General features: G+C 39.1%; 1 protein-coding gene across 6 annotated transcripts in view; it reads right to left on the bottom strand.

Annotated features, from left to right (window-relative positions):
• Positions 1-27,661, bottom strand: part of NCK2 (NCK adaptor protein 2) — a 76,589-nt gene that overhangs the window by 4,911 nt on the left and 44,017 nt on the right. For 5 of the 6 annotated variants that reach the window (XM_015849841.3, XM_085551874.1, XM_085551880.1 and 2 more), the window contains exons 3-4: positions 22,148-22,389; positions 3,758-4,479 (exon numbers count right to left, since the gene is read on the bottom strand). In XM_015849841.3, the coding sequence (XP_015705327.2) occupies positions 3,758-4,479; positions 22,148-22,373 (948 nt within the window). In that variant the 5' untranslated portion in view covers positions 22,374-22,389. The remainder of the gene's footprint in view (positions 1-3,757; positions 4,480-22,147; positions 22,390-27,661) is intronic. The other variant, XM_085551883.1, reaches the window with a different exon arrangement.

Genomic DNA, 27,661 nt, shown 5'->3' with positions numbered 1-27,661 from the left:
AATCACTGTAACGCACCTGCATTTCATGGCAAGCCCCAATACCAACCCCTGCCACCCCAGGGGATGGTATAAAATTGATTGCCATGGGACTATTGGCATAGCTTCTTAATGAATAACTGCTCTTGGAATGGTTCAAAGTCACATCCCTCATTCTTGCTAATAAATGTGACCGGTTTGAGAACAACAGCTGCTTCTCTGCTTCATGTAAGGACTGAACTTATAAAGCAGTCTTTCTAACTAGATGTGCTCCACTTCAGTCTCCTCATTCACAGTTCCAAAAACTAAGGTTACATTATCTAGGTGCAACAGAGATAGGCAAAAATCTATCAGCCACTAACTGTGTCTGTTACATAAACTACGGGTTTTAATGGTTCAAACAGGTTTATGACGCTAAGAATAGTATTTCGTAATTAATGAAGCTAATCAGACGCTTAGCTACCCAACAGGGTTCATCTCAGGGTATTCTCCACGTGGCAGCACCCATTCAATCGAAGTGTAAGTGAGGACAGAATTTGTAGCTAAAGGAACCTAGCTGCGAGACCAACATCTGATAATCAAATTAAGAGAAATATTGTAAAATACTACATCAAGTACGGTTTTAAATGAGTCTCCTCAATGAAGTGAATGCAGAATAACACAAAAACCCCTCACCTACGCAAATAGAGCTCTACATAGCTCATTAATAAGCACAGACCTCAAAGAAAAGTAAGGAAAACTTTTCTAAGGAAGACTTCCCATAATTATAATGATAGAAGGCTACAAAAGTGCATAAAACAGCTCAGAAATCAAGCACAAGATTACCAGGACGATTCAATGTTTTATCTATGGGGCCTTTTTAGAATGGAATAACCCTTACACCTTTGCCTTTGGATTCACACCACAGTGCAAAGGCAAGTGCCGTCTAATATAAAAACGAGCAAAATGGGAGAGCTAACAACTGTGCTCAGCCTGGTGTCTCCCATCAAGACCTCTGACTCTCACGCTGCATAGGATCCTGATGACTTGTAGGCACAGCTTCAACAGCCTCTGCATTATATGTGTGAAAAATGAACAGTCGAGAATTTATAAGTTATTTCTAAAATCTTTGTTCTACAACAAGCTTGTGAGATATCTTTGTTATGGCTTTCCTTTGATGCTATCGGGTATACTCACTAGCTTTTTAGTTAATTCCTGGTACTTAGGGAAAAAAGAAAACAAACTAGCAATCTCCAATGTTTTTATAATTAACACGTATAAACAAATGACACGAGTATATGATATTTGAATAAACTTTCTGGGATACCAGTAAGTGTGAGATGCTGGAAATAACTTAAAGATCATACTCTAAATGAATCGTGTGCTAAAGAATCAACAACTTCCCCAGTAACAATGGAGAGAGGGAATTTGGAAATGCTTTGCATACAACTGTGTTTAGTTTTATAACACATTAAACTAAAAGGTTACTGCGTCCTTTCACCCAGATTAGTTTTACTCATGATTTAGACTCCTAGGAGCAAGGAAACAAGCTGCAACACAGTAGGCATTGTGACGTGGTACGCACTGAGATATGGGTGCATATTCTTGTATTTTAAATAATGCATTAAGTTTCAAACTGCCCTGTTGACACCTTCCCAGAATGCAGAAAATGACTAATAAATACCAGTCAGAACCACCCAAAATGCAGAATTCTGTTCAGAAAATAAGCTTCCATCTGCGCAGACTGACCATGGCTATGTTGCATCCAATGTACCCTCCAGCCTCTGGCAGACAGGATGCCAGGCTGAGGGGACATCTGTACAGTTAATACAATGATTACCACCATCCTCTAGGAGCTTTCTGTATTTTGGAAAACCATATCATCTTCCTCAATCTTGTCTCCTGTTGACCAAGCAATCTGATTTTGGCAGCCTCTACACATCACGTTTTCTAACTATTTTTCTATTTTCTTCTGGTTTATTTCCACTAATCTTTGTTTTTCTTCCTTGTCCCCCTCTGATTTATTTTTATTTGTCTTCCTTTTGTGATTATACTTAACTAAAAGCAGAAATAGGAACTTAAAAATAGAGCTTTGAACAAAGCAGTCTGACAGCTTCGTATCTGCTGCACAGAAAAGATGCCTGAAACTTATCAGACAATTCTCTGTAACCACGAAAAAAAATATTATGGAATATTACACAACTCTATTTTATCAATACAACGTCAAAATTTCAGAGAATAAAGAGACATCAATCCAACTCCAACAATAATAATGCACTACCAGTGCTTTTCAAAAATTAAAATGTAAGGTTTAATTTGTATTTAGAATATCCTTGAGACTTAACAACTCCCTTGCCTTTTTCTACTTGTTTTCCTACTGTCACTAAAAGCCTCTGTTCATCTCCCTCGCCAAGTGACAATATGTCAGCTAATTCCAAGTTTTAGGCATTATATTAAACATGCCAACTTGTACTATTGACTAGTAAGTGAAATCACTTTCAAACACTTAGTGAACTGTTCACTACAGGGGAACAGTTTTTCCACTGTTCCCCAGGCAATTGTGATACAGGCTACCACCAGTTCTAAGCAGAAGCCTCCTGAAGACATGCTGGAGTCAAGAAGTTGTCCCTCCTTTAAATTAAGTTTAAAGCAGTACACACTGCTTTAGCTTTTATTTGCAATCCACACTACAAATGAGCTTAATTCACAATGTAGGAAAAATGTGAGACAAGTATGGGATAGATGCCTGGAGCTGCCTGCTTTTTAATAGTACTGTACCCTCAAATTAAAAGAATGAGCTGACGCAACTTCATGGATTTTGAGTTTTTATATCTGAAGTAACAGAACACTTGGATGGAAGTATGTACTAAACCACTTATCCTCGTGAAATAATGGTCCTACAGTTGAGAAAACAAATGCAGAAAAACCCTGATGAGAAATTAAGATTCACCTTTTTGTAAGGTTTCAAAAGTGTATTGGGAAATTATTAAAACCTGCCACCTTTTAAAAATCACAGTAAAGGGATAATTCAAATTCAGAGCGCCCTAACTATGCTTTCTCTGGCCTCAACATTCATGAATGGCCTTTCAGTGTAATTTCAAATTTGAACTCCCAGATTTATAATAATCCCTAATCAGCATTACTCATTTCCCCTCTGAAGCCACCAAGGCTCAATTTCCAAGTAATATGAGCCACTGACTTGACCTTTTTTTGTTGTGCATTATAATCTTATCAGTTAGACATAATAATTTCATCCTATTACAACCTAAACAATCTAAACAGAGCAGAAGTACATTAAATTTGAATTCTAATCAATAATTTAAATGATCTAATTTAAAGAATCTGTTATTAACCTACATTAATTAAAGGAAAACAAAACTGACCAACGCAAACATCCCGTTTTAAATTGGCTTTAAATTAAAATTAATATCTAAAGTTGTAATTTGCAAGAGTTTTTCTTTCCTTGTAGTGCCATAAACTTGAGAATGATCGTATACGAGGACATACATGAAATGTCAGACAGAAGCTTGAAATATCTAGTTACTTGTCTGTTAATTAAAAAACCCTGGATAATACAGTCCACAGTTGTTAAATTTCAGTGTAAATGTAAATGTCACTGCATTTCTGTAAGAGATTGATTCTCACATATGGTACGTGTATCAGCTTGTAGCGCTGAAGCAATGCTTGTTTCTTTAGGGATTAAAAGTCCTCCTCTGGGGTACTGCAATTACAGGCTTCCACACTTGCTAAACCATATATCATATCCTTTAATATAAAGACTGTGGTGCTGAGCATCACTTACCGAAGATTCACTATCTCTAACAAGGAAGTCTCCTTCCACTCCCCTCTCGTTTAGGGCACATTCTGCTTGATGCCGGGTAACATTCCCATAATACCACTCTCTTCCAGCAAATCGTCCGGTGGAAGATGGTCCCGTGTAGCTTATCTGAGGTGGATGGGAAGTGTTAATGGTAGGACCATCGCTAATGATTACTACATAGTTTTTAGGAACAAGACCAATTTGCCCTCTGGAATTTTTACATTTCCACCATTCTGGGTCATTTTCTGGCTTTTCAATGACTTCCATTGTTTCACCCTTTTCAAAATTGAGCTCTTCTTCTGTGACGGAGCTGAATGGATACAGTGTCTGAACAATGTGGAGTACTTTGGTGCCCTGGCCGTTACTCATGGAAGCGCCTTTCCTCAAGCTCAGAAAGCTCGGTGAATCTGCTGTGGCCTCCTCAACTTCCTCCACCACATAGTTCGAAGGAAACCAGCCAATCTGTCCATTGTAGCTCCCTCTCCACCAGCCATCGCTGCATTTCTCCATGACAATGACCCGAGACCCTTTGACAAGGGACAGTTCATCCTCTCTCTCCGCCACATAGGCAAATTTGACGTAGGCAGGAATGTTGAGGTCATAGATGCGGTCTGCACTGCTGCCATTGGAAGGGTACTCTGCATCTGTGCTGGGAGTGGGTGAGGCGTCTCGCGTGCTCGTCTTTCTTTTTGTTTTTCCTAAGCCTGTTAAATAAAGACAGAAGCAGAAAGTGGTCACTCAACATCCTCCCCACACCACAGACACTAACTGTAGCAATGCACACCTGAGTCACTTCAAATCTCATCTCTAACGATGCAGACTGTCAGAAAACACAGCAACACCTTTGAGAGATGATCTTTAACATCTTGCTTATACATCTTTACATATGGTATTATCATCACTCTCTTCCCTTCCCAATAGTACCAGAATCTTAACACTTAAAAACACTGGTTTCTTTATCATGGAAACTTAGAATCATAGAATCATAGAATTACTCAGGTTGGAAAAGACCTCAAAGATCATCAAGTCCAATCGCAGCCTAATCATAGTACCCTAACTCTTAACAACTCTCTGCTAACTTCCACGAATCCCTAGAAGGATTGCACAGTTTGGTGTTATATCTCCTAAAAATCCAGTTAACCTATCATGCCTTTTCATTTTAGTGACGGCTTTAATTTGACTCAAGCAAAACACAGAATGGCCTGAGTTGAAAAAGACCACAATGATCACCTAGTTTCAACCCCCCTGCTATGTGCAGGGTCACCAACATGAGAAAGAAGTGTTCAAAAAGAAACCAGCAGAGGAATAAAACCTTAGTTTCTATACAGATAACATTCTGCTCTTCATTTTTCACTTCTGTCCCCCAGGAAGCTACAGCTGCAACCATTGCCAGACACAAGCCCTCTTGTGAAATCTGCACCTCTTCCACCTAAGTTTAGCCATGTACCACAGCAGTGCTGACCTCACAATGAAGATGACTATTGGAGTATGTTCCCCTAAAGTCCCCAAGTTCTGCTGTACTGTCATGGCTTCAATTACATAATTACGTACAATATACAAAAGTAACAACAATACCATTACATTCATTCCTGAAGTGCAATGAGGAAGAAAAGCTGCACCACTCACTTTCAAACTTCTGCAGCAAAGGCTGTTTAAACTTATATATAAACAAAAAGATAAAGTTAATAAGTAGCCGTCTATTATGTAATTCAGCTATAAAAGTTCAGAAGATAACACAATAGTCGAAATCTCACAAGCCAAGCAACATCCAAAGTGTCAGACATTGGACAGAATGCCCAAAAAACAACACAGAAATCATAGATTTGCACTTCTCTCCATAAATCTTGATCCTTGCTGGGAAGAGGGAGATTCATTTCAGACACTATGAATATACTCTGATTATGGAAGAATGAATGAAAAAGAAATGAGACTTTGTTCTTGCTTCTTTAAATAGTTGTATTAGAAGCAGAAGCATGCAATTTCGTTGTAACAATTCAGAACACTTCAGTTGGGCCATGGCAGCACACACACACACACAGATGTACAAATGTATTAAACAGAATAACTCAGTTGAAAATGGCCAACAGAGATACAAGTCCAAGTGCCTGATCACTTCAGGGCAAACATAAAAGAACTCAAAACTATGTTTAGTGCAGCTATCTGGCATACTTCACAGGTTCAGCTCAACACCAGACATAAACAGTGCAGAGGTAACCACATCACATGCAGGAAGAGTTAAATACATGGATTTCTGCAGCTCTAACATCTCAGAAGACCGCAGAAAATTCCGATGATCCTAAGTGTTTCCTGACCTTCTTGAGCAGTTCTTTGCTTCCTGTTGGAGCCTGCTTACATCCTAATGTAATTCTAAGTACTTAATTTGAGCTGAGAGCCTGTGGCTGCCCTTTCAGACAAAATGACAGAGACCAGCTTATTGTGCTGGGGGAGACAATTGCAGGAAATCAGTGCTTTTATGCTAAGCTAGCTTTAATCGAAAGTTGGCCAGAGGCTGATCTCTGCCAAGGTTACCGGAATTTTTCTTCAGTGTAGAGATCATTTTCAACCAAAAGGCAAGGATGTATATAGTATGAGAATTAAGGAGCATTAAACTAGGACAATATAAACAAACACAACTTAAGGGTCGTTTAGTTAGAAAATCCTTGTTACAACTTCGAGCAGAACAAGCAACTGCATCTCAGCGGATTCATCCCACACAAAGCCTTATACTAAGATGGAACTTTCTCCATTAAAAGCCTAGGGTTTGTTATGCTTTGTAAGGGAGATATAAAGCATTGCACCTTGGATTACAGCAGAACTAACAAAACTGAGAAAAGGAGCAGCTGAAGCGTCTGGCCAGAATACAACTGGTTAAAAAGAGCACTGAGATAATGGAAAATACAGGGATGTGATGTGATAAGAGAAACGTCATAAACAGAAGCATCTAAAGAAAAAGAGAAGACAAAACTTGCTAACAAGCCATAGAAAAAACACATTGGTAAATACAAACAAACAAAATAACAAACAACCATCCGAAGTCTAACGAAGGTGAGTAAAGATTGAGGAAAAGGTTATCATGCAGGCTCTTTCTTTTACTTGGAGTTTCACAGGCTGCATCTTTTCCCACAGACTTTCCAACGCTGTGTTTGACATTTCAAGCATTCCTTTCCATCTTCCCCATTCAAAACAAACCATGACAGTGCAGGAAAAGTCAGATATGTGGCTGGTTTTCTGTATCAGTAAAGGCAAATATGTGGACTTCTTCACTCTGAGCTCTAATATTTAATGTAACTGAATGTTTTAGAAATGATAACAAGCTACCAACAAACCTTTCAGAATACCAGTGACATACACAAAGTTCTGGTTTCCAAACAACTTAAGGTAAGAAGTACTCAGAGAGTCATCTGCAGCCAAGCTCAGTGAAGTGTATGTGCAACATTATCTACCAGTCATTTAAATGTGAGGTTGGAAGATCCATAACCGTATCTATGGGAGAGGAGGATACAAGTTGTTCCACAAGCAGAACGAGGGAAATCTGTTCCTGTTTTTCTCCTTGCACCTCCTGCTGCACCATTCCTCCCTGCTTCTGCCAGCTCCTGCAGCACCCTCAGCTACAGCCTCCCCCCTTATCAAATGACTGCCTTTGCATCTCAGCTTTTCACACCTGTGAAGTCTGTTCCATCTCCCACCACGTGCTGCCCTCCCTGGCCAGCTTTGTTTGCCTGCCTGGTGATGCCCATCTTGCTTGGGCTCCCACAAGATAGGTATGCACGGGGACTGCTGGAGTTCCCCCCAAGTGGGGGAACATGACAGCATCCCAGATCCTGAACTGCAGAGAAGTGGTTCCTTTACCTCCACAAGTCTGACAGGTTTGCCTGAAATTGGCAGTCGCCAAGGGTAGACAGATGGGTGGACAATGACAGCTGACTGTGACAGCATGACTAGTGCAAGCCTCATTTCCTTAGGAAACAAGTCTAAAAATATAATTTGGTAGGATGACTGGTCATAGCTAAGCAAAAATTAAGTGAGAATAGTGAAATTTATAACATACATCTATAACAAAAATCACAACTCCATTAAAAAACCTACAATCTACAGAAGTTATATCTAGAAGAGTAAACACTACACAGCTCTACCTGCTACTATAAGAACTTTTCATTTATTGCTACTAATAAGGGTAGTGCCCTATTCTTACTGCAAAACCAAACGAAGCCCACATAAGGAATTCTGTAGGAAACAGAACATTTGGGCACACCTGGAAGAGCTGAATACACTTACAGAATACACTGTAATTTCAGCACTCTCACTGTCTTGGTTGCACTAGTGGGTATGTTTGCATTGAAAGGAAACTGCATGTTCACAGTTCAACTCACTGGTTACAGTTCACCTAAAACCATAATCCTTTCTTACACAACTAATCGTTGCAAAGAGAATTCCAAAACCATGGATTAGCTTTCAAGTGAGTGGAAAAAGAGTGGGAGCACATGGAATGCAAAGCAGCAGAAAGCCTCTTTCATCTTACGGTGCCTGGTAGGAAATAACTCTGCTCATAACTTACAGTTGGCCCATGTTAAATTATTTCATTTTTATCTCTTACCAACAAATCGCCAAGTAATGTGAGTGGGTTTAATATTTGGTTGGACATGTTGCTGGAAAAAAAACAAGCAACACACATACACAAAAAATAAAACAAAAACACAGACTCTGGTTAGCATCATTTCCAGAGAACAAAAGCAATCCACTGCAAAGCTTTCTTTTTTCTATAGGGAAGGAAATCCTTTGGCCCTGAGTAAGTGCCACCAGGGAGACCTAGAAAAGTGCCTCCCAACTTACCTTCCCTCCTCCTTCAGTGTCTCAGTTGCAGCTTTAAGCACAGATTGTTTTCTAAGCAGTAGCACTAACGAAGACCCGTTTCCTATGAATATGCTTCCTGTCTCTGAAATCCCCATTGTGAAAGCCCAGTCTTGTACCCTTCCACTTCCAGTATCTCCCTGTTGCAATACTGTGCATCCTCCAGCCCCGGCCCATGCTTCTCAAAAGGGAAACTTCCTCCTGTTCACCCCCCACCCCTGACCCATTGCTTTGACACTGTCACTTCCCCAACCCTCCTCTGTTGCTCCTGGCAAAGCGCCCTGCCCAAAGCCTTGCTACTGGCCAGCAGAAAGTAAAGGTGCTTCATACCTGAGCAGTCCAGCCTTCTCCTCCTAAAACCAACAGGATTGATTTCTCTCTTATCCTGCCTCTACTGAGGGGACTAAAACCAGGCTGCTTGGCTAGGAAAACTAATGGCGCTTGGAACAGAAAAATGAAACTATGTTTAAAACTTAACTCTATTTTATCAGATACTTAGAATACATAAATACACTTGTATTCTCAATTGAGAAAATAAATAAATAAATCCTTCCTGAAAATTTATATTCTATTTGCTAATTGTGATTTGTTTCTCACCATCTCTGCCAGACAAAATCCCATTTACTAAGCAGATATATTTGCTTAGTTTCAAGTAAGGCTTATTTACTAATTTTCATGCCCCACAAGCTGGAGTCCTTGCCTGAAACTGATGAGTTGCAACTTTCTGCTTTTAAACTGCTTTTCCTCTTCCCCAGGGATGAAAAGACCAGACTCACTGATGTGGCTGCGTAATGGATCTCCACAGGCTTATCAATACTCCTAACTATTTTGTTCAGTTCTTTTTAAGCACAACATGCACTTATGCATATTAAAAATTTCAGTCAATTCCCAAAGCCCATTTCTGATAAAAAAATATTGGCAAATGAAACAAATGAACTACATTCTTACAACCTACTTCTTCTAAAACCTTTTCTGACTCCAACACGTAAATCCTGGGCAAAAATACATTTAGTAGCTTACTTATGACCAAATCAACTATGTGGGATTAATAAAAAAACACAACACCAAATAAATCTAAACAGGGGCTTTTAAGAAAAAAGCAGCAATACAAAAAAAATGTATCAAAAAGTTATAGGCAACACTGAGCAGTTTCCAAGCAGAATTTCTCAATCCAGAACTCCTTGAAAGAGACATCACTAAATATGCTACACATGATTATTTAAGCAACCATCAGAAAATTATTATTAAAACACTGAAAGCAATTAAGGATGAATTTTGTTTCTCCAGTTCTCTCACTGGTTCTACAGTAAGTTATTTCTAACCTAAAAAACAATAAAAAATACACAAAACCACAACAGAAATGGATTGAGAACCCACTGCCTCAAAACAACTGAGTTCTTGGAAGCTGATTCCTCCACATGATTAGATTTCTACTAAATGCTAGTCTTCAAATATCTTCTATCAATCACAGGCTGGCAGGGCCCTCTGTGTCCCTGAGGCCCACCCCCTCCCCAGCAGGGTTCTCAGAACAGGGTGCTCAAGGCCATAGCCAGGCAGCCGCTGGAGATCCCCAAGGAGATGCTTTTGCTCTGTATTCACAGAATCACAGAATTGTGGGGGTTGGAAGGGACCTCTAGAGATCATCGAGTCCAACCCCCCTGCCAAAGCAGGCTCCCTACACCACGTCGCACAGGTAGGCGTCCAGGCGGGACTTGAATATCTCCAGAGAAGGAGACTCCTCAGCCTGTGGGCAGCCTATGCAGTGCTCTGCTACCAAAGTTTAAGTAATCATGTGCATACCCCAAAAATCTACATGTTATGCAGGGGTCTGTCAATAGCTGCTCATTAACTGGCATAATTTTAGTGGGATCAAGCCAACCCCCCACTTATTTTGATGCATGTTCCCTCCTGTCTTCAGTACTAGAGACTCCAGAGCCGTGGTTTGCACGGCCGGAGGAGTTAGTGATTTCATGTGATTGGAGCTATTTCTCAACTTCCTAATTTGGATTTCATGACAATGTCTTTTAGAAAGATGTTTAATTTCAACATTTTCAGACAGTCCTTCAGCTACTACCTTAAATCATACCCCACTGCACCACAGTGGGATCACTGTGGGATATTAAAACACAGATTTTAAACATTAGGCAGGACAATTTGAAAATATGAGGGCTGCTCTGAAAGAAATGCTTCCTACGTTATGATGGTGGCCCACAACATCAGAGGTGGATGTTGGTGGGAGGGCAATAGATGTTGAAATCCTCACCAATATTCTTTCACATATCATGGCCATGTGACAGATGGCGGATCTTCCACTTAAATCCTTGAAGACGAGGTACCAGCTGCTGCCACTCAATTTACTAACTAAGCATTTTGTGTTAGGTGTAGCAGAAGAGACCAAATTTATCAAACCCCATTTTTGTTTATTCAACAATTTAGCTTATTTTAAAGGTACTTAAAATGACTTTTGTGTTTTTTAAGAGAATTGCAATTCCATGTGGTTTCACACACACGGAGTAAAAACAGTTGCCCTTTTCTGTTTACCAAATAATTTATTCATCTCCTTTGACTAAGGGTCTGAATAAGTACACATTAATGCATACAGCTAATAAGTATGCAAAATGTACACTGCCTTCCTTCAACAGAAAACGAATTCTATTATGAAAGAAGTAATTTTCAGGAAAACCCTTAAGAGCCAAAACCGAAACGATTTAAATAAAATACTTGATTTATCCCAACAGAAGTAAATATTTAACTTTTTGACAGCTGGAATGCGCAGATCACGCATTTAGGCAGCTTTATTTTATTAGTGTTACATAAAAATTTAAACTAACTTGCATTTGCATCGGTATTAAAAGGGCACTCAGTAGACTGAAGTTCCTTATATTGCACGCAAAGAAAAAACAAACGTCTGTGCGTTTTCAGCCTGCAACCTCCCACCCCTTTTCTTCGCTGCCTCCACACCTCCACAGTGGATTTCTGAAGGAACACTCAAAGGCCGAGTGTCCATACAGAACACTTGGTTCTTCAGATCTCCATTAACAGCGCTTCTCTGAGGACACTGTTGTAAATACCAGAATAATTTAATCTGAGTTTGGGATACAGAAACGAAGTTTTAGAGTTGTAATAGCATCTGTTTGTTTGGCATGGTTTTTAAGAAGCTCAATGTCAAGAAAGTCCTCGCTAGGAAAAAATAAATACATCAGAAAATGGAAATTCTTCTTTAAATGTCAAAGTAAAATTCTGACATTTCTAAAACCAGGCTGCTTTATCACTAAGCTTTCTTTTTTTTCCCCCTTCCAAATACAGGAAGAAGTACTGTCAAAGTTTCCCATACAGCAACCACTATTAGATACAGTGACTTCCATAAAAATGAACTCAACAACTGTATTAAAAACAACTACTACGTTAATTCCTGTAATTTAGATGTTGTTAAACGTGCTTATCTCTTACCAGGAAAAGTACATTCAAGTTTCACTGCCAGATAAAGAATTTCCTGTACCAAGAACATTTCAGAGCCAAAAGGTTTAGGTGAAAGATGTACTATGTGGAGTTAACACACAGTTTTTCAAAGGCACCGAACACCTGAGGCAAAGGCTTCCATCAATGGTCTCGTGTATTTTCCTACTCCAGTGCAAAAGTGAAGTAGAAGAAGTCTCACCTGGCAAAACTGAAAGAGCCTTGGGATTTTAAATCCCATACAGAGTACAAAAGGCATACAAAATGGATGGACTTTCTCAAAGTCATCTGGATCTGTGGCTCCAATTTCTGTCTATAAATTCAAGAGACAATGCACTTTACATATAGACTTTATTGCAAACAGAAATAGTTTAAAAATGTTTCCACCCACATTGTAATCTTATTACCCCACTGAGTTTTGTAGCATGCCACAATAAGAAAAAATAACCCAAGGCAACTCTACCATTCTAAGAAAATATTAGAGACATTTCTTCCCAAATCTAATGAAAAGCAAACAGTCATGTTTACTATTGAAATGACCGTCAAGGAAAGCCATCTTTGCCACTAGGAATCCTACTCCTTAATAAAAAAGAAAAGTGATGGTCATAGTCTTTGGCATACCAGGTTTTTAATTCACCGGATGCTTGCATATATTGTCAGCATCGAGATTCCTGCTCAGTGCCATACTCCACAGAATGAAACATCTTTGAGACTCAAAGGAGGGATGGAAATCTCCTCTTGTACATGCTAGGACAAAACTTAATTGATTTTTGGCATGAGTACTAATTTAGAAGCTTTGTTTATGTGGTATGAAAATGTGTCACGGTCTGGCCATATATATCTTTCAGGTCTTCTAAAAGTGGAGCTGTGGAAACTGATTAAGCCTGAAGAAATGAACTGATGCTCTGAGAGACCCTGGAAAATGAAATACTTGACAGCCAGATTGGGGGGTGGGGAAGGGAATCACTGAAGAGATCCAGTGATATTAAAAGAGCTATTTGGGGATGGACGCAGGAGGAAATACTTGCATCTGAATCAGAGGAAATCCTCCCACAATGCTTACAGCAGAAAGAGCAGCCATTGCCATGTCAATACAGAAGAACAGTTCACCCTCTGAGTCACTGAAATTCTTTAGAAGTGGTATCCCTGAGAGCACTCTGTGTTCACCTCTTCTGCCAGCCATGCTACTTCGGTGCATGTGTGGGTCACAGCTATGTGCAGCAAGCCAAGTACGGGCTGCAAGAGGGTTCAGGAAAACCCAGTGGCAGTGGGATGATTGAACAGGAAACTACAGAAGTACTTAGTACTGAAAAATGAGACATCCGAGGCCAAACACAAATACATGTTGAAACACCAGAGGCTAATCAAGAAGCAAAACCAAGACCCTCAGGCACATCCAAACACACAGGCCGAGAAAGAGGAGGGGAAGACCCCATTACACAAAGCTTACAATACAAAGAAAGCTTTCTTTCTAGAATCAGCAAGGTTTCTTTATGCCCTCAGCCTTACAACATTTCACTGCAACTAGATTAGAAAAAAAAAAAAAAATCTGTCAAAAGGTACAGCACATCCTGGTTCCTTTTTTTTTTTTTTTTTTTTTCCCAAGTTATTAAAGCAGCAAATCCTTTAAATAATCCATCCCAATAAATAATTCGCATAGAAGAAACTTGCGACAGAATGCAATACGTGCAATTGAAAATTGAAATAACAGCCAAGCTGTGTTCCAGGTGCCAGCTGGAGCTCAGGGGCACTGCAAGAAGCAGCAGGTTCTGCTTTCACGACTGCCGTGTCTGACTTTACACCTACCTAGGATCAGATAAAAGGCCTGCTGTACACATCCGGCACCGCAGGCCTTTATCAAGAACAAGCAGAAGCATTACCAAATGATGCTTGGTGTTTTCCACCCTCTCCCCCCCCTCCATACTAGGCATAAAAGTTACATACACTTTAACAGGCATAGGGTATGCCTATAACCATAAATATGCAACTTTATTTTGAATATTCTGAGTTACTATTTTAGCATATGTAACATAAAACCAATACAGAATGATTAAATTCTTCTGCTATTATATGTAATAGTATACATATGTTATATATATACATACATATACAGATATATATATGTATATATATAAAATCAACACTGAGATAGCAGACCCTACCCTGTCAAGAAGATCTTCCTGTATCACTTTCCACAGACAGAAATACTGCTATTAAATGTCTCTAGACCTTCAAAGATCATCAGTGGACTGCAGAAAGCAGATTAACCCAGATTTAGGTTATGATGATGATGATAAGGCAGATGTGCTTTTCCAGGAAGCAGAAAAACAGTTGAAATCCTTGCTATACCGCTCCAGTGGCATTAGTACCACTAATTACTAACCCTGAATGCTATAGATAAGGACAGAAGAAACGTATTCCCAGTGTTACAAAATCCCTGAGAGCATATTCCCTTTCTGTCTTCCTGGCATTTAGTAACAGCGATCTATTATCACATTGACTTATTATTGCTCTGAAGACAGTAAAAATGCAGTTGTTCAACCACTCAAGAAATCACACCTAAACAGTCACTATCAGCTTTTGTTACCACCATAAACTCACATTTCTCAATTTCATCATAGGTGAAGAATGAAGACTTTTGCCTTCCTTATTTTGAGCAACGCAACTTAAAAACAGGATGTGGAACAGTGGAGAAGTGCCTTTGTCGAGCAGATGCAACTAGGAAATAAACTACATTAACACAAAGATTGTGAAAAGCTTAGAATCAATTTGAAAACTTTGACTACTTCCTCTATATAAACATTAGCTAAATTACTGTATAGATGCTACTTATAAGTGCCAACACAAACTGATTCATCCAGTCCTCCAAGATACATGACAGACATTGTCATACCCATAGTTTTTGATAAACTAGAAAGCTTAGAAGTATCAGGAAGCAAAAGAAGAAAAAAAACTTTAAGTTCCACTGTCTTCCCATAGGAGGATTTTACTATTAATTTTAGGTAGAGATATTCCACAGAAATTATGTAATCATTTAAATTGGAAAGGTCCCTTAAGGTCATCAAGTCAACCCTCCACATAATGCTACCAAGTCCACTGCTAAACCACATCCCTTAGTGCCATGTCCAAACCTCTCTTAAACACCATCCAGGGACTGGGACTCCATCTCCTCCATGGGCAGCCTATTCCAATGCCTGACCACCCTTTCCATGAAAAAATTCCAGGTATCCAATCCAAATCTGCCCTGGGATATCTCAAGGCCATTACCTCATATCCTACCATGTGTCACCTGAGAAAAGACCAGCACCCTCCTCACTACAACCTACTCTCAGATAGTTGTGGAGCAATAAGCAACCCCCCCACCAGGCTCCTCCTTTTCAGATTCAACAACCCCAGTTCCCTCAGTCACTCTTCATAACTCATTTTCTAGCTCCTTCACCAGCTTCATTACTCTTCACATGCACTTGAGCAACTTAATATCCTTCCTGTGGTGAATGGCTCACCACTGGACACAGCACTTGAGGTGCAGTCTCACTACTGCTGAATACAGATGGAAAATCAATTTCGTTGCCCTGCTGGCCATACTATTTCTGATGCAGGTCCAGATGTCATTGGCTTTCTAGGCTACTTGGGTACGGTGCTGATTTGTATTCAGCCAGCTGCCAACCAGCACCCCCAGGTCCTTTTCTGCCAGGCACCTTTCCAGCCATTCCTCCCCAGGCCTATACCGCTTTATGGGGTTGTTGTGATTCAAGAGCAGCAGCCAGCATTTATCCTTGCTGAGTGCCACAGAACTGGATGCAGGCCATCAATCTAGCCCATGTAGAATCCCCTTCAGAGCCTTTCCTATGCTCAAAGCAGATCAATGCTCGAGCCCAACTTAGTGTTGTCTTCAAACTTACTGAGGACACAACTGACCCTCTCATCTAGATCACTGATAAAGATGTTAAACAAAACTGGCTCTAGCACCCAGCCCTAGGGAACACCACTTGTGACTGCAGTAAATCTGATTTAATTCCATTCACAACAACCTTTTGTGCCCAGTCATTCAGCCAGTTCCCCACCTAGCAAACATTACATCCATGTGAGCCATGAGCAGGCAGTTTCTCTGAGTGAAGGCTGTGGGAAATAGCACCAAATGCTTGGCTAAACATGAGACTTCCAATCATTCTTTCTTTGAAATCTTTCTATGTGATTAACACCATGAGAAGTAGCTACGCACAGTAGAAGATTCAGAGCATTCTTTTATGAAAGACAAAATAAAACAAGCCACAGAACCTAAACAGACTTAATAAACAACTATCATTTCTTACAGGTCTGCAATAAGGAAGTTCAACAACACTGGGAACTCAAAATTCTAACGAGGTAAAAATAATTCATGTTGTCTTACAAGGCAGGGCTACTTTTATTAAAATGCGCTCTATAAGTTTTAAGAGATTGTGACATACATCAATAACTTTATTATACAATAAGAATGTATTTATTCTTATAGCCACTCTTCTATTATTCTGTAATAAATTTAACACCCAGAAGGAGTCCAGAAAACACTGAATTTGACAACAACTAATTAAGAACAAATAAAAACATTTTCAAAATGGTACTTGATCATCCTGTCGCATTACCAATTTAATGTGCCTTCTGCAATAGTAAAGCTAATAGACCTATGACAGTTTGCAGATAAATGAACACAAATTTATCAAGCAAAGTTTATGGAAGACAATTTATAGCCAAGACTGTGACAGAAATACTATGCATATTTCTCATGATTACATTTTTTAAAGTAGTGCTGTAAAGAACTGGAAAAAATTCAGGTAAAAAGCACACCAAGAGTCCAAATAAGCAAATCACACTGGTGAAATATTTAAGTAGTAATCTAATTTCAGCACTCATGAAAAGATTTAGGTGTGATGTTATCAATGTCAGAATACTGCCTTGAACAACGAAGAGCTTTCAGTTAGAATACAGCTCTTAAATCTAGTGGAAAGAATTACAAAAAGAGACAGCCAGATGGAAGCTACAACAAATCATGTAAGGCAACACATTTTTACATGAGATCTCACTACAGATGGAGAAGGTGTTTTCTGAAACCTTGTAGTCAAGAAAGGTCAAACTTCTGAAAGGTGTTCTGGCCTAAAAGTCTGCAACCTACCTGGCTGGTCTCAAAGAACAGACGATGGTTGTCAGAAGGTAGGCATGGGAATAATCAAACACACACAGAAAACTAGGCATGTGCTCATTGACAAAACGTTTGGCTGCTACTGGCATTTCTAGGAAGCAGGGTAGAAAAAAGAAACGTGTGATAGCCTGAACTACCTGGGTTCTTTTTCTCATATCCTCAGAACCAAAATAAGAAATAAAGCCCACTAACCTACACACAATTTAAAGACTGACGACTTAATTGCAGAATGGCTTTTCATGACCATATTGTGCAGAGATAGGATGGTAATGATTTAGCTTTGGAGTGGAAACGTATCAAAAAGGAATATCAAAAAGGAATCAAAAAGAGCCTCTCAACCAACAGTGTTTTCCAATACTAAAGAAAACAATACATTACATATTCTTTATTTCAGCTTTTTACTAAAGCTAGTGTTTAAAGAAAAAAGAACCAGCTTTCCCCCTAGTTAATGGAAAGATATGGTAAAAATGGTATTAATTTGCTCTTGCACGGGGAAACATTAAGTATAAAAGCAGGAATAAAAGCTTTTCATGTAAATGTACATAAATATATGAAAGGAAAAATATATTGGAGAGGAAAGGTGTAAAACCAATGACTTCTGGAAACGATAATATACAAGCAGTCAGGAACCAAAGCACAGATCTACAGACTGATCGAGGTAAACAACTCAGAGGTTCATAAACAGAGGAAATTGTTTCTGTACACTCAACACTTTGAAGTAATACTAGAGGAAAAGTGATGCAAATAAGGACCGCTTTCTCTCCATCTCATTTGGCAACACTTCCTTTCCATGTGAAATGTCCAGAGTAACAAGTAAAGTGGATCAAAAAAAGCTACTGAAATGTTTTGCTGATGTATATAATCTTAATGAAGAAGAAATGTGAGGAGTCTCGTACTGCTTGGACACTACTGTGACATCACATCTCAGATCAAGTTATCTGCCATCACTACAAGCACTCATCTCTAGAGTGTTTCTTTTGTTCCTACATCGTTCGTAACCATCTCTTGTACTTTCAGTGTCTGCTAATAAACTTTTTCTTTCTTTTGTTCAATATCTGTCAAAAAATACCAAAAACGAAAGTGCTTTTAAAGGTGTATTTTAGTGCAAATGTCTGTTAAAGGGAGTAAGATGAGAAACCTTTAAGAAACTACCGGCACACAGTGCTGGTTGTACAGAGATCTCAGAGGCAGCTCTGGAGCAGTAATGGCAAGCATCCATTCAGATCCTGCCAGCACCAGGATCCCAACATGTGGGAATAACTATTATAGAAGATCTCTGCTTGGGAGATGTGCGCTGGAGGTCTTTCATTTAGCACTTAACTGAAATGTATAAAAAATATCCTCCCCGCAGAAGAACCACTGTTCTAAGGAAACTATTTTAAACTTCATTATAATGAATGAAGATGAAATTTTAATCACAGGCCTGGAAAACTGGCTTTTGCCTAAAGAATAGTAATAATTACCAGATTTCATTCAATATGAGCAAACAGAAGACCGTAATTTGAAATGGCTAAATTGCCATTAGCTTTTTACTTTCAGTATCACTCAGTTAAGGGAATGAGAAGTTGAATCATTTAACATACTTAGTAGGTGGCCTAAACTCTAGATTGGCTTCATTAAAAACAGTCGGTTGTAGCTATGAGTCTAAGAGAGTTCAGCTGAGAAAAGAGATTTAAGAATACAAAAGTAGTATCAAACAGAAAGGCGACGAAATCAGACAGATATCAGCACAAAAATTACAGTCTTGAAATATCTCAAAGTCGCTTCAAGAAAGCAAGATGTTTTAGAATAATCCCCAAGTGAATGGACTATAAGAAGGTGAAGAACAACAGCGTAAGCCCTTAGAAGGAAGATAAGAAAGTTAATGGTGCAGACAAGGGTATTGTTTAATAAAAAGAGTAGGACAATACAAGAGCATACTTCAGAAGTTAGGAGAGGTCACCTGGGACCTGAAGTGAGCTTGTTTTCAGTCCAGAAGTAACTGATTTAATGAACATATGCTAACGAGTGTTAATCAGCCTTTTAATTTGCATTCAATGCATTTAAAAGAGCTGGCTTTCAACATGTTTTATTTGCTGATGTTCTTTTCACAAACTACAATGGAAATTCCAGAAGACCAACATCGTACTGAAAATGGACAACTACCTTGGAATAGCAAGCTGCATGTTCCAGGTACATACAAAGCTCATTAACCTCCCTTGAACCCAAAGCCAAACAACAGGGAAGCTGATGGGATTCAATTAAAAATTGTTAAAGGTCTGAAATTCAATTAACAACAGTCAGCGGTTTTAGGAAATCAGATTTCATCAAACAAGCACGAGTTCATCTTCTGATGAGAATAAAAATTTTCCTCATAGAGGCAACAGCAAATAGGTAATAAGACTTCGATAGCGTACCTGGCTTTTCTAAATGATACACCATTGTATTAACTGGTACCATAAGCTTCCATTAGAACACACATTACATGGATTAAGAACTATTCTACTGCTGCACCTTCAACAGCAAACTATGGAGACCATTAATTAAACAGCTATGGTATCGAGTAAATAAGAGATAGGGAGAAGCAGATCTCCATAGGATCAACAGCTTGCTGGAGTGCTGCAGCACCAAAGATGGATCCAGGCACAACTTTGTGGTCACCCTCTTTAAAGCCAGTTATCCTTGCCACACTACGCAGCTCTCTGGTGATTCCATAAGGGTTACAATTAGTACTTGACTAAGTAACTCTTTCTTCTCCCCACCTCCCCCCCACTACTATTGTGGTGACAGCTTCAAATTAGAGGTTTAAGGGCTAACACTCATGACCACCAATTCCCATCTGAGCTGGGTTAGCAAGCTTTTAATTTTTTGGTGATCTTAGACAAATTTTTGTATTTTTATAATGAGAAGGTGGGTATCAAATAAATAAATATTATCACATTCTTGCTGCTCACTCAGCACAAAGCATCCTCCAAATTAGGACATGCCCTCTCCATGTTCTGAATGGGAAATTACTGCATAGCGTGACACACAAGGCTTAACAACAAAGTTACGCAGAGGAACTCCTAACTCAGGACAGGTAAAGAAAATAATTGTATGTAGGTCTGGTACACAGGGTGAGCTTAAGTATCACCATACTGAGCAGTTCACATTACTGAAACCATATAGAGAAAAAAAAACACGCATGTGAGAGGGTGTCACATCTAACTCGAGCTGATCTTCAGGCTATCTATGGCTTAGGCAGCTTCTTATCATCACAGGAAGTAGGAGTGCAAATGAACACGAGAGATGCTTGAACTCTTAGCAGATACACGTGGTCACTCCAAAAAAGAAACCTGGGTTTTGTCACCTGGCATTTACTGCCTCAACAGAAATATACACAGATAAAAGATATATGGGAAAACTGACAGATTGCAGTTATTGTCCTTTAGAGCTACATGCAGTGGGCCCAAGTCTGAAAGATGCAACAAGAGGGAAGGCTCATATGCAAAACCACTAAGCTTTCCTCATGTGTTTTTTGGTCACGGATTTTGTGAGGGTCAGGGAGGTAACCTTGAACATATGTGAGGATACCAGTTCCTTCACTGTATTTCTGTTGGATGTAAATAAAAGTTTGTTTATTCAGATCGGGTAATTACTTGCCACATTTTACACAAACACTTGATCACAACAGAAATGCAATTTATCCATATAATAATTTTAGACTGTTTACACACACACACACACACACACGTATATATGTATAAACAAATTCTATATAAAGGAGCTTAAAATTACAATCTGGATTTTGATCTTAACTAGTTCATTTATTTTGGAACTTATTCTTCATCCAGATCTCTGAAAGGGCATAACTACATTTTCTGGCATTCCCATTCCAAGAAAACTGCAGAAAGGCCCTTTATTTTAAAGATTAGCCCTTTACATTCAGTTATAACCTTGTTTGACTGCCAACCATTCCGCTATCCTCAACTTCCATGTTCTCTATTGCAGCTCAGCAATGGGGGTCATAGTAATGAAAAAGGGACAAAGAGATCTGTTAGACACAATACTCATGCAGAACACCTGAAATACAACTACATGAGCAATGACCACAACATTTCTAAAGGAATTTCTCTGTTTTCTAAGAAGTTCAACCCCAAATTCTGATTTTTCTCTTGAGTTGGCATTTTCTACAGAGAACTGAAGCAGAATGAGTTTTCCCTGTATAAGAGTTTGCAAAGCATAGGAAAATACCCAAACAGAAGTAAAAACACTCCAAAACACTTCCACGCACATTGTTCTGTTCACTACCTCCAAAAGCACCAACTAGCAGTTTTTTGGGCCTCCATAAGCAAACTCGCCATTTATCACTTTGTTTAACCTTAATCAACCACATGTGAAGCCCTTTATTTTACTTTATAACTAAAATCATTGCGAAAATAACAAAAACAACAAAAACCCTCATTTAATCTGAATTCCAATTACACTTCTGTAAGCAGAAGAATCATCAGACAACAGAAGCATAACCCCTTGACACTGCACACAGCCACACCACATAACCCCATTTATGAAGTGACGGAGCTTTGCTATGATAGCAATGCTGAACAACCCATTTACACCCTCGTATTTCTGAGAGGATCTGGCACAAGAAGAGAGGACTCAGCAGTTCCTAACTCAGTGAAAACACTGATCTTTAGCCACGTAACCTCCGACAAACTGGAACAAAAGTAAAACCTTATTCTCCGTTATCTGATGTAAGAAAAACAGGTTACACACGACACCATTCTCCCCTACCTAAACTCTCTCCCTCCTCCCCTCTCTCATTCATTATCCAACACATCACTGAAAGAAAATCACAAAAAGAAGTATTTATATGCATTCTCAGTCTGAAGCACATCAAGTGTATCAGGCTTCAAAAACAGAAAAGGACTTACCCAACGTGTCTTTAAGATTTTTAACCAGAGAACCTTTCTTCAAGCTGTTTTTTCGCTCCACATAATTTGATGGCACATATCCCGTTTTGTTGGCTGCGTTTCTTACCCTCCACCATGTCTTGGAATCATCTAATAGCCAAAGACGCTCATTTTTCTTGATGTCAAGTTCTTGGTCCTGCTGTGCAGTGTAATCCCACTTTGCAATAACAATAACTTCTTCTGTCATCTTTCATGGAGTCCTTCTGCAACAAAATATTAAAACACACTCACCAATCAATTATGTCACGTTAAGTCTCACTCAGATTTTTCAAGTAGTTCTGAAATATGCAAGAAAGGGGAAGGTAAAAATGGGGAAGTGCTGTAGAGAAAACAAATCTCAGAATGGCAATCCTCCTTTAAAAGTAAGGAAAGTCATGGTGACCTTTCATGCTTTTTCTGCCACTGACGCATGAAAACATCTTGATAATAATGTCTAGTCATAAGATTGCCTCTGAATGTATATGAAATATTATTCAGATATACATCAACACAGTGGAAGTTGTAAAACCCATTTAGTTTTTGCATGTAGCATTATACAACAATGCTGAAGTTAGCACTCAAAGTTCTGATCTGAGGAAAAAAAAGATAGCTTTATTTCCTTCCATCCTGGTTATGATACTTTATAGATCAATCCTATACTTGCACTCATATAGACAGATTACTAACAAGTTTTCTGCATTTAAGTAGTTACTCATCTTTACTAGGAAGTTAAAAATGCTTCAGTAAGTAACAGAGTTCAGTGATGAAATCTCTGCCATTAAGAGGGTGCTGCTCCCATAAGCCTTGGTGCAGAATGTAATGTAAGGGAAGCACACAAGCAGTTTTACAAGAAGCATTTGCTTTGACTTTGCTGCCAGGACAAGACCAGCCTACCACAGTCCTGTGCTGGGTGGAAAATAATACCCATTGCATTCTCTAGGGCTTCCTCAATTTCTTCCCTTCACTATACTTCTCCAGAGTGAAGATTGAGGGGGTTGGAAGGGACCTCTAGAGATCATCGAGTTCAACCCCCCTGCCAAAGCAGGTTCCCTACACCACGTCGCACAGGTATGTGTTCAGTCGGGTCTTGAATATCTCCAGAGAAGGAGATGGTGTCCCGGGAAGTGCAACTGAATCGATGAAAAGCCTGGAGCACCTCAGCTGGGGGAGCCAGATCTGTTCAGCACTTCTGCATGGTGCAGGTAACAGAGCATTGCACAGGATGCCAGAGGCTGTGCAGTCTCTTCCCTGGTGATCTCTAGAAGCTACCTGGCCACAGCCTTAGGGCCAGAGGGACCCAGAGTGCCATAAGAGAGATTTTAAACACCATTACCTCATTCAGAAATTATTCTGTTCAGCATGCAAGTTATACATAGCACTTCATTCAGAAAGGGTTCCATCTGCAATCTGTAAGCACACACATGTTCTCCACTTCCAACGAGAAAATGCAGAGGAACATTAAGTAGTTGAAAGCTCAATTTGAATACAGGCATACAAGGCTGACAGCCCTAAGATGAACTCAGAAAGTTGTGATGTTTTGTGCAACAAAGAAGAATAAGAACTCTGACAGTTCAAAACGCCTGCGATATATGCAGGTAGAATTGGTATTACAAGAAAAGTCATTATACCTTTAAAAAAATTCCTCCCCCTAAAACAGCGATCCTGTCTGACTCTGACAAAGATATAGGAGAGCCCAGGCTATGGATGCAATCTCCAATAAACCACCCTGCTTTCTGACTCACATGAAATGGGCAGATAGCCTAGAAATCAATATGCTGATGTAGCCAGGGGGAGATCGCCAACAAGCACGTTCTGGATGCCGGTGTTGTCAATATAATCTCTCTTCAATTTAGATCGGTTCATTTTATGCCAGCAATTGTAAAGTGGTCAATTCATGTTATTCCTGGGGATATGGAGAGCATGAAGAAATAGGACACTATCAGTTGGCTAATTGTGTCACTACATGTAGTCTCCAATTCCAAGCCTTCTAAAAAGGTTTTGCAGCCCTCCTTTTTGTAAAGAGTTAAAACATACCATACAACTGCAGTTAAACCTAGTAAAAAAGCCTACTTATAGCTGTATAGATACATACAGAGGAATTTTTTATTCTAATATGAGATCAAGATTGAACTTCTTCAAATTACTCCCTTATAGTTACTTCATTCAAGTGGCTCCATGAAGGACAATACAAATGACATTTGCAGAGCTAACACTTCCTTGTATGTGAATAAGGACACATTTGTTCTCCAGGAGGGGGGCTGCAGAATTAAGTTTTGAAATGTTTCTGCCACACAGCAGAAAACAAAGGATTAGAAGCAATGACATAACTAGATCTGCAGAAAACACAAGGAATCAAAACCATTGCAATCTTCTGAAGCATTCAAGCATTCCATATACATTTGACATGCATTCAGACTGTGAAAATTCCTCTGTATATTGCTTTTAGACTGCACAATCCAAAACACTGCAGTTACTGCAGACTCTATGTTAACATGACTCTTTTGTATCAAGAAAACCTGTATCTGCTAAGAGAGCAGAAGCTTGTGACACGTTTCTCCTCATAAAGTACAGAAGTGCTAACAGTGAAAGACCAGACCTCATATCAGATATGAGAGTATCCCACGCTTTGAAAAGCACCAAGGAAAAGCTTTGAAAAAACTATTCAAACTTTGGGGTATATCCATACTTTCAGCTGCTCTTCTGCAAGCATTACCTTTACTGCTAGCAGTGCCAGTAAGCTGATTTGTTCTACCAGTATTACATATGCAAAAATACCATAACTAATCAGTCACAAACCACAAAAGTTATATGCTTTTACTGTGTGAATATTAACAGACTATAAAAGTTAAAGCCAAGCTTGTTTACCAGTCGAGGTCTTTTGGAGATTGTAGCAGACTATCTCTAATGACAAAAAAAAAAACACCTGTGTGGTAAATGGCAATGCTTCCAACTGGATGGAAACATACATACATTTAAAGCTTACAGTCTGAAATGTGAGTGCCACCAGGCAAGCTTCAGTTCAGCTCCTAACATCCAACCTGGTATTTTCTTCTAGAGATTATAGCTAGAAGTTAAAAGTTAAGTAAGGAGAAGGTGAAAACAAAACTGAAAGCATGGCTCTGCAGGAGAAAAGTCAACATTAAGTACTGAACTAGAATGATAAGTGGTTTTATTACAGTGACCTCATGCAACTCCAATGTGATGGCAGTTATCAGTATTACTATTGAATTCTAGGGCATCTTTCTACTACCTTCTGTATCTAAGGACCACAGAGGCAGCAGTTAACTTAAGAGGTAACATCTGCACTGTGCTTCACCAGAAAAAAACCACTAAAAGATAAAACAAAAGATAAAATAACTCAAAAGTGAAACGATAGCAGCACAATGCCTTGTGATTCTAAAAGCGCTGCAGATCTTTAAATGAAGACAAGACTTGAAGTATAAATGTCACAGAAAATGTCTTTAGGTGGAAATCTATTTTGAAAGAGTTATTTAGCTAGAAGTAAAAGAGCAGCTTTTGGCTACATCAAAATACATGCCTCAGGGAGGAAAAACAAGAAAGGAGGTAGAAAAAAAATGACTTACTGAGAATGAATTTCTCATTCATGTATAAAACAACAGATACCAAAACTTTCTTTCCCAAAATAGAGATTTTTTAAAAATAATTTTCCAGAAAATGATACAATCAATTACTTGCTCAGTTGATAGCACTTACCACATAAAACCTTCCAGTGTTGTTACATAGATCTCATTTTCTACTGAGATCACCATATCTCATCAGAATTGTTTCCTTCCTGGAAGAACACACTTCTTCAGTACAGACCCCTTCTGCATGCTGTCTGATCTGGGAGCTTCTCCTCTGAGCTGACAACCAGCTCCACGTGCCACCAGCTGAATGCCCTGTCCTAACAGGTGGCAAAGCAGCAACTCCACTTGCCTGCTCAGGGCCACGCCAAGGATGAGCTTAAAGCAGACAGTGCACAGAGGAGACAACGTTGAGCTTTGAAGACTCTCTAAGCAAAGTACTTGCTCTCCCTGTTCGCCATTTATTTTGCAAAATGAAACGTTGCTGAAAAAATGAGTGACAGTAATGCCTGAAGTTTAATCCCTCACCAAGGGAACAAGCAAAAATTCTATTAATAGGAGGTGACAGTGCACATAACTGATTTCTGGAATTGGATGCATTCCTAAGACACACTGAAAGAAAGGTAATAACTTAATTGATACGGAGGCTTTTAAGTGTCACTGAAGTACATAAGATGTAATTACTATACAGTATCTAGTTTATTCTCTTGGAAGAATGAAAAGATAGCTAATGACACAGAAGAGCCTCCTCTAAGATCTGAGGGCCAAATAACCTCTCCTCCTAACATGGAACTTCAAAATTTAAGCTGGGCTTTGAGCTCTGCAGCCTGGGCTGCTGAAGGCCCTGCTACCTGCTGTCCCCTTACTTTAACTTTCACAGGCTACAGCAAACAGGAGGCATTTGAACTTCTACAGCAACACAGCTGTGGCAAACAAAGAGTCTTTCTCCATTTTCATTGTGAGTGAATGGGATCAATGAATTCCACGGTTAATGAAATAACTTATTAGATCCCTTCATCTGAAATGCACTTGAAGGTCTGAAACTTTTCCATTGATGAAGACTATTCTAGCCAGGCTTCTGCTCCAGGTCTGACGGCTTCTTTCCACTTACTGATGTTTTAATTGCTGTTTGTGCGTGGCTGTCTATTTTTAATTGTTTTTACTATTATTTTTAAATGCACTTGGAAGAATAGGTTTAACATGTAGAAATGAAAATCTCTTTAAAAAGAATAAACAAATTTGCTTAATTTATAGCACACAGCAGCCCTATTGAAAGTGGTAAAAGCCCTTCCAGGCTCTGTTGCAACAGCTCTTTGCTGGAGCTCAGAAAAATGATGGTGGATCACATAAAGGTCACCTTTTCTAACTCCTGCAGTTCAACACTGTAATATGGCAAAATTATGTGTCAATCGATCTCAGGGGACACATTTATTTGGAAAGAGGTCACTACACCAAAAATTATAATACGGATACTCCTCCCATCTCTACCTTTAAAGAAAGTAGCAACTAAATAACTGTAGTGATCAAAGATTCATTGTCTGGCTATGCAATTTTAAGGTGTCAAACAGATACCTACATAGAAAAACCTGCAACAGAATAGAACAGAAATCATGATAAAGATTCAGTTCTGACACCCGGATAGAACTCAGCTCAGCAGCCTTCAATGTTAAGCTTTAAATTCAAGAACTGACAGTGAGCATTGAACAACAGACACAACTGGAGATTTAAAACTGATGGATGCATTCTATTTATCAAAGGGAGAGTGTTCAAGCCAAGCCTTCCCTCCAAAGATCTTTTTCAATGTTTTTAAATCAGTGACTGAGAAATAGAAGACTTCTGAATGCTTATGGATCTTTGTACTTAATGAAATTAGTATCATATTACCGCAAATAATAATACCTATAGTAAATAT

This window comes from Coturnix japonica, chromosome 1 (genome assembly GCF_054131305.1).
Source record: "Coturnix japonica strain WE chromosome 1, WE-NBRP24, whole genome shotgun sequence".
In the NCBI taxonomy this organism is placed as follows: domain Eukaryota; kingdom Metazoa; phylum Chordata; class Aves; order Galliformes; family Phasianidae; genus Coturnix; species Coturnix japonica.
The sequence above is the reverse complement of the archived record's forward strand: the minus strand, read 5'-3'. Positions and strand labels throughout refer to the sequence as shown.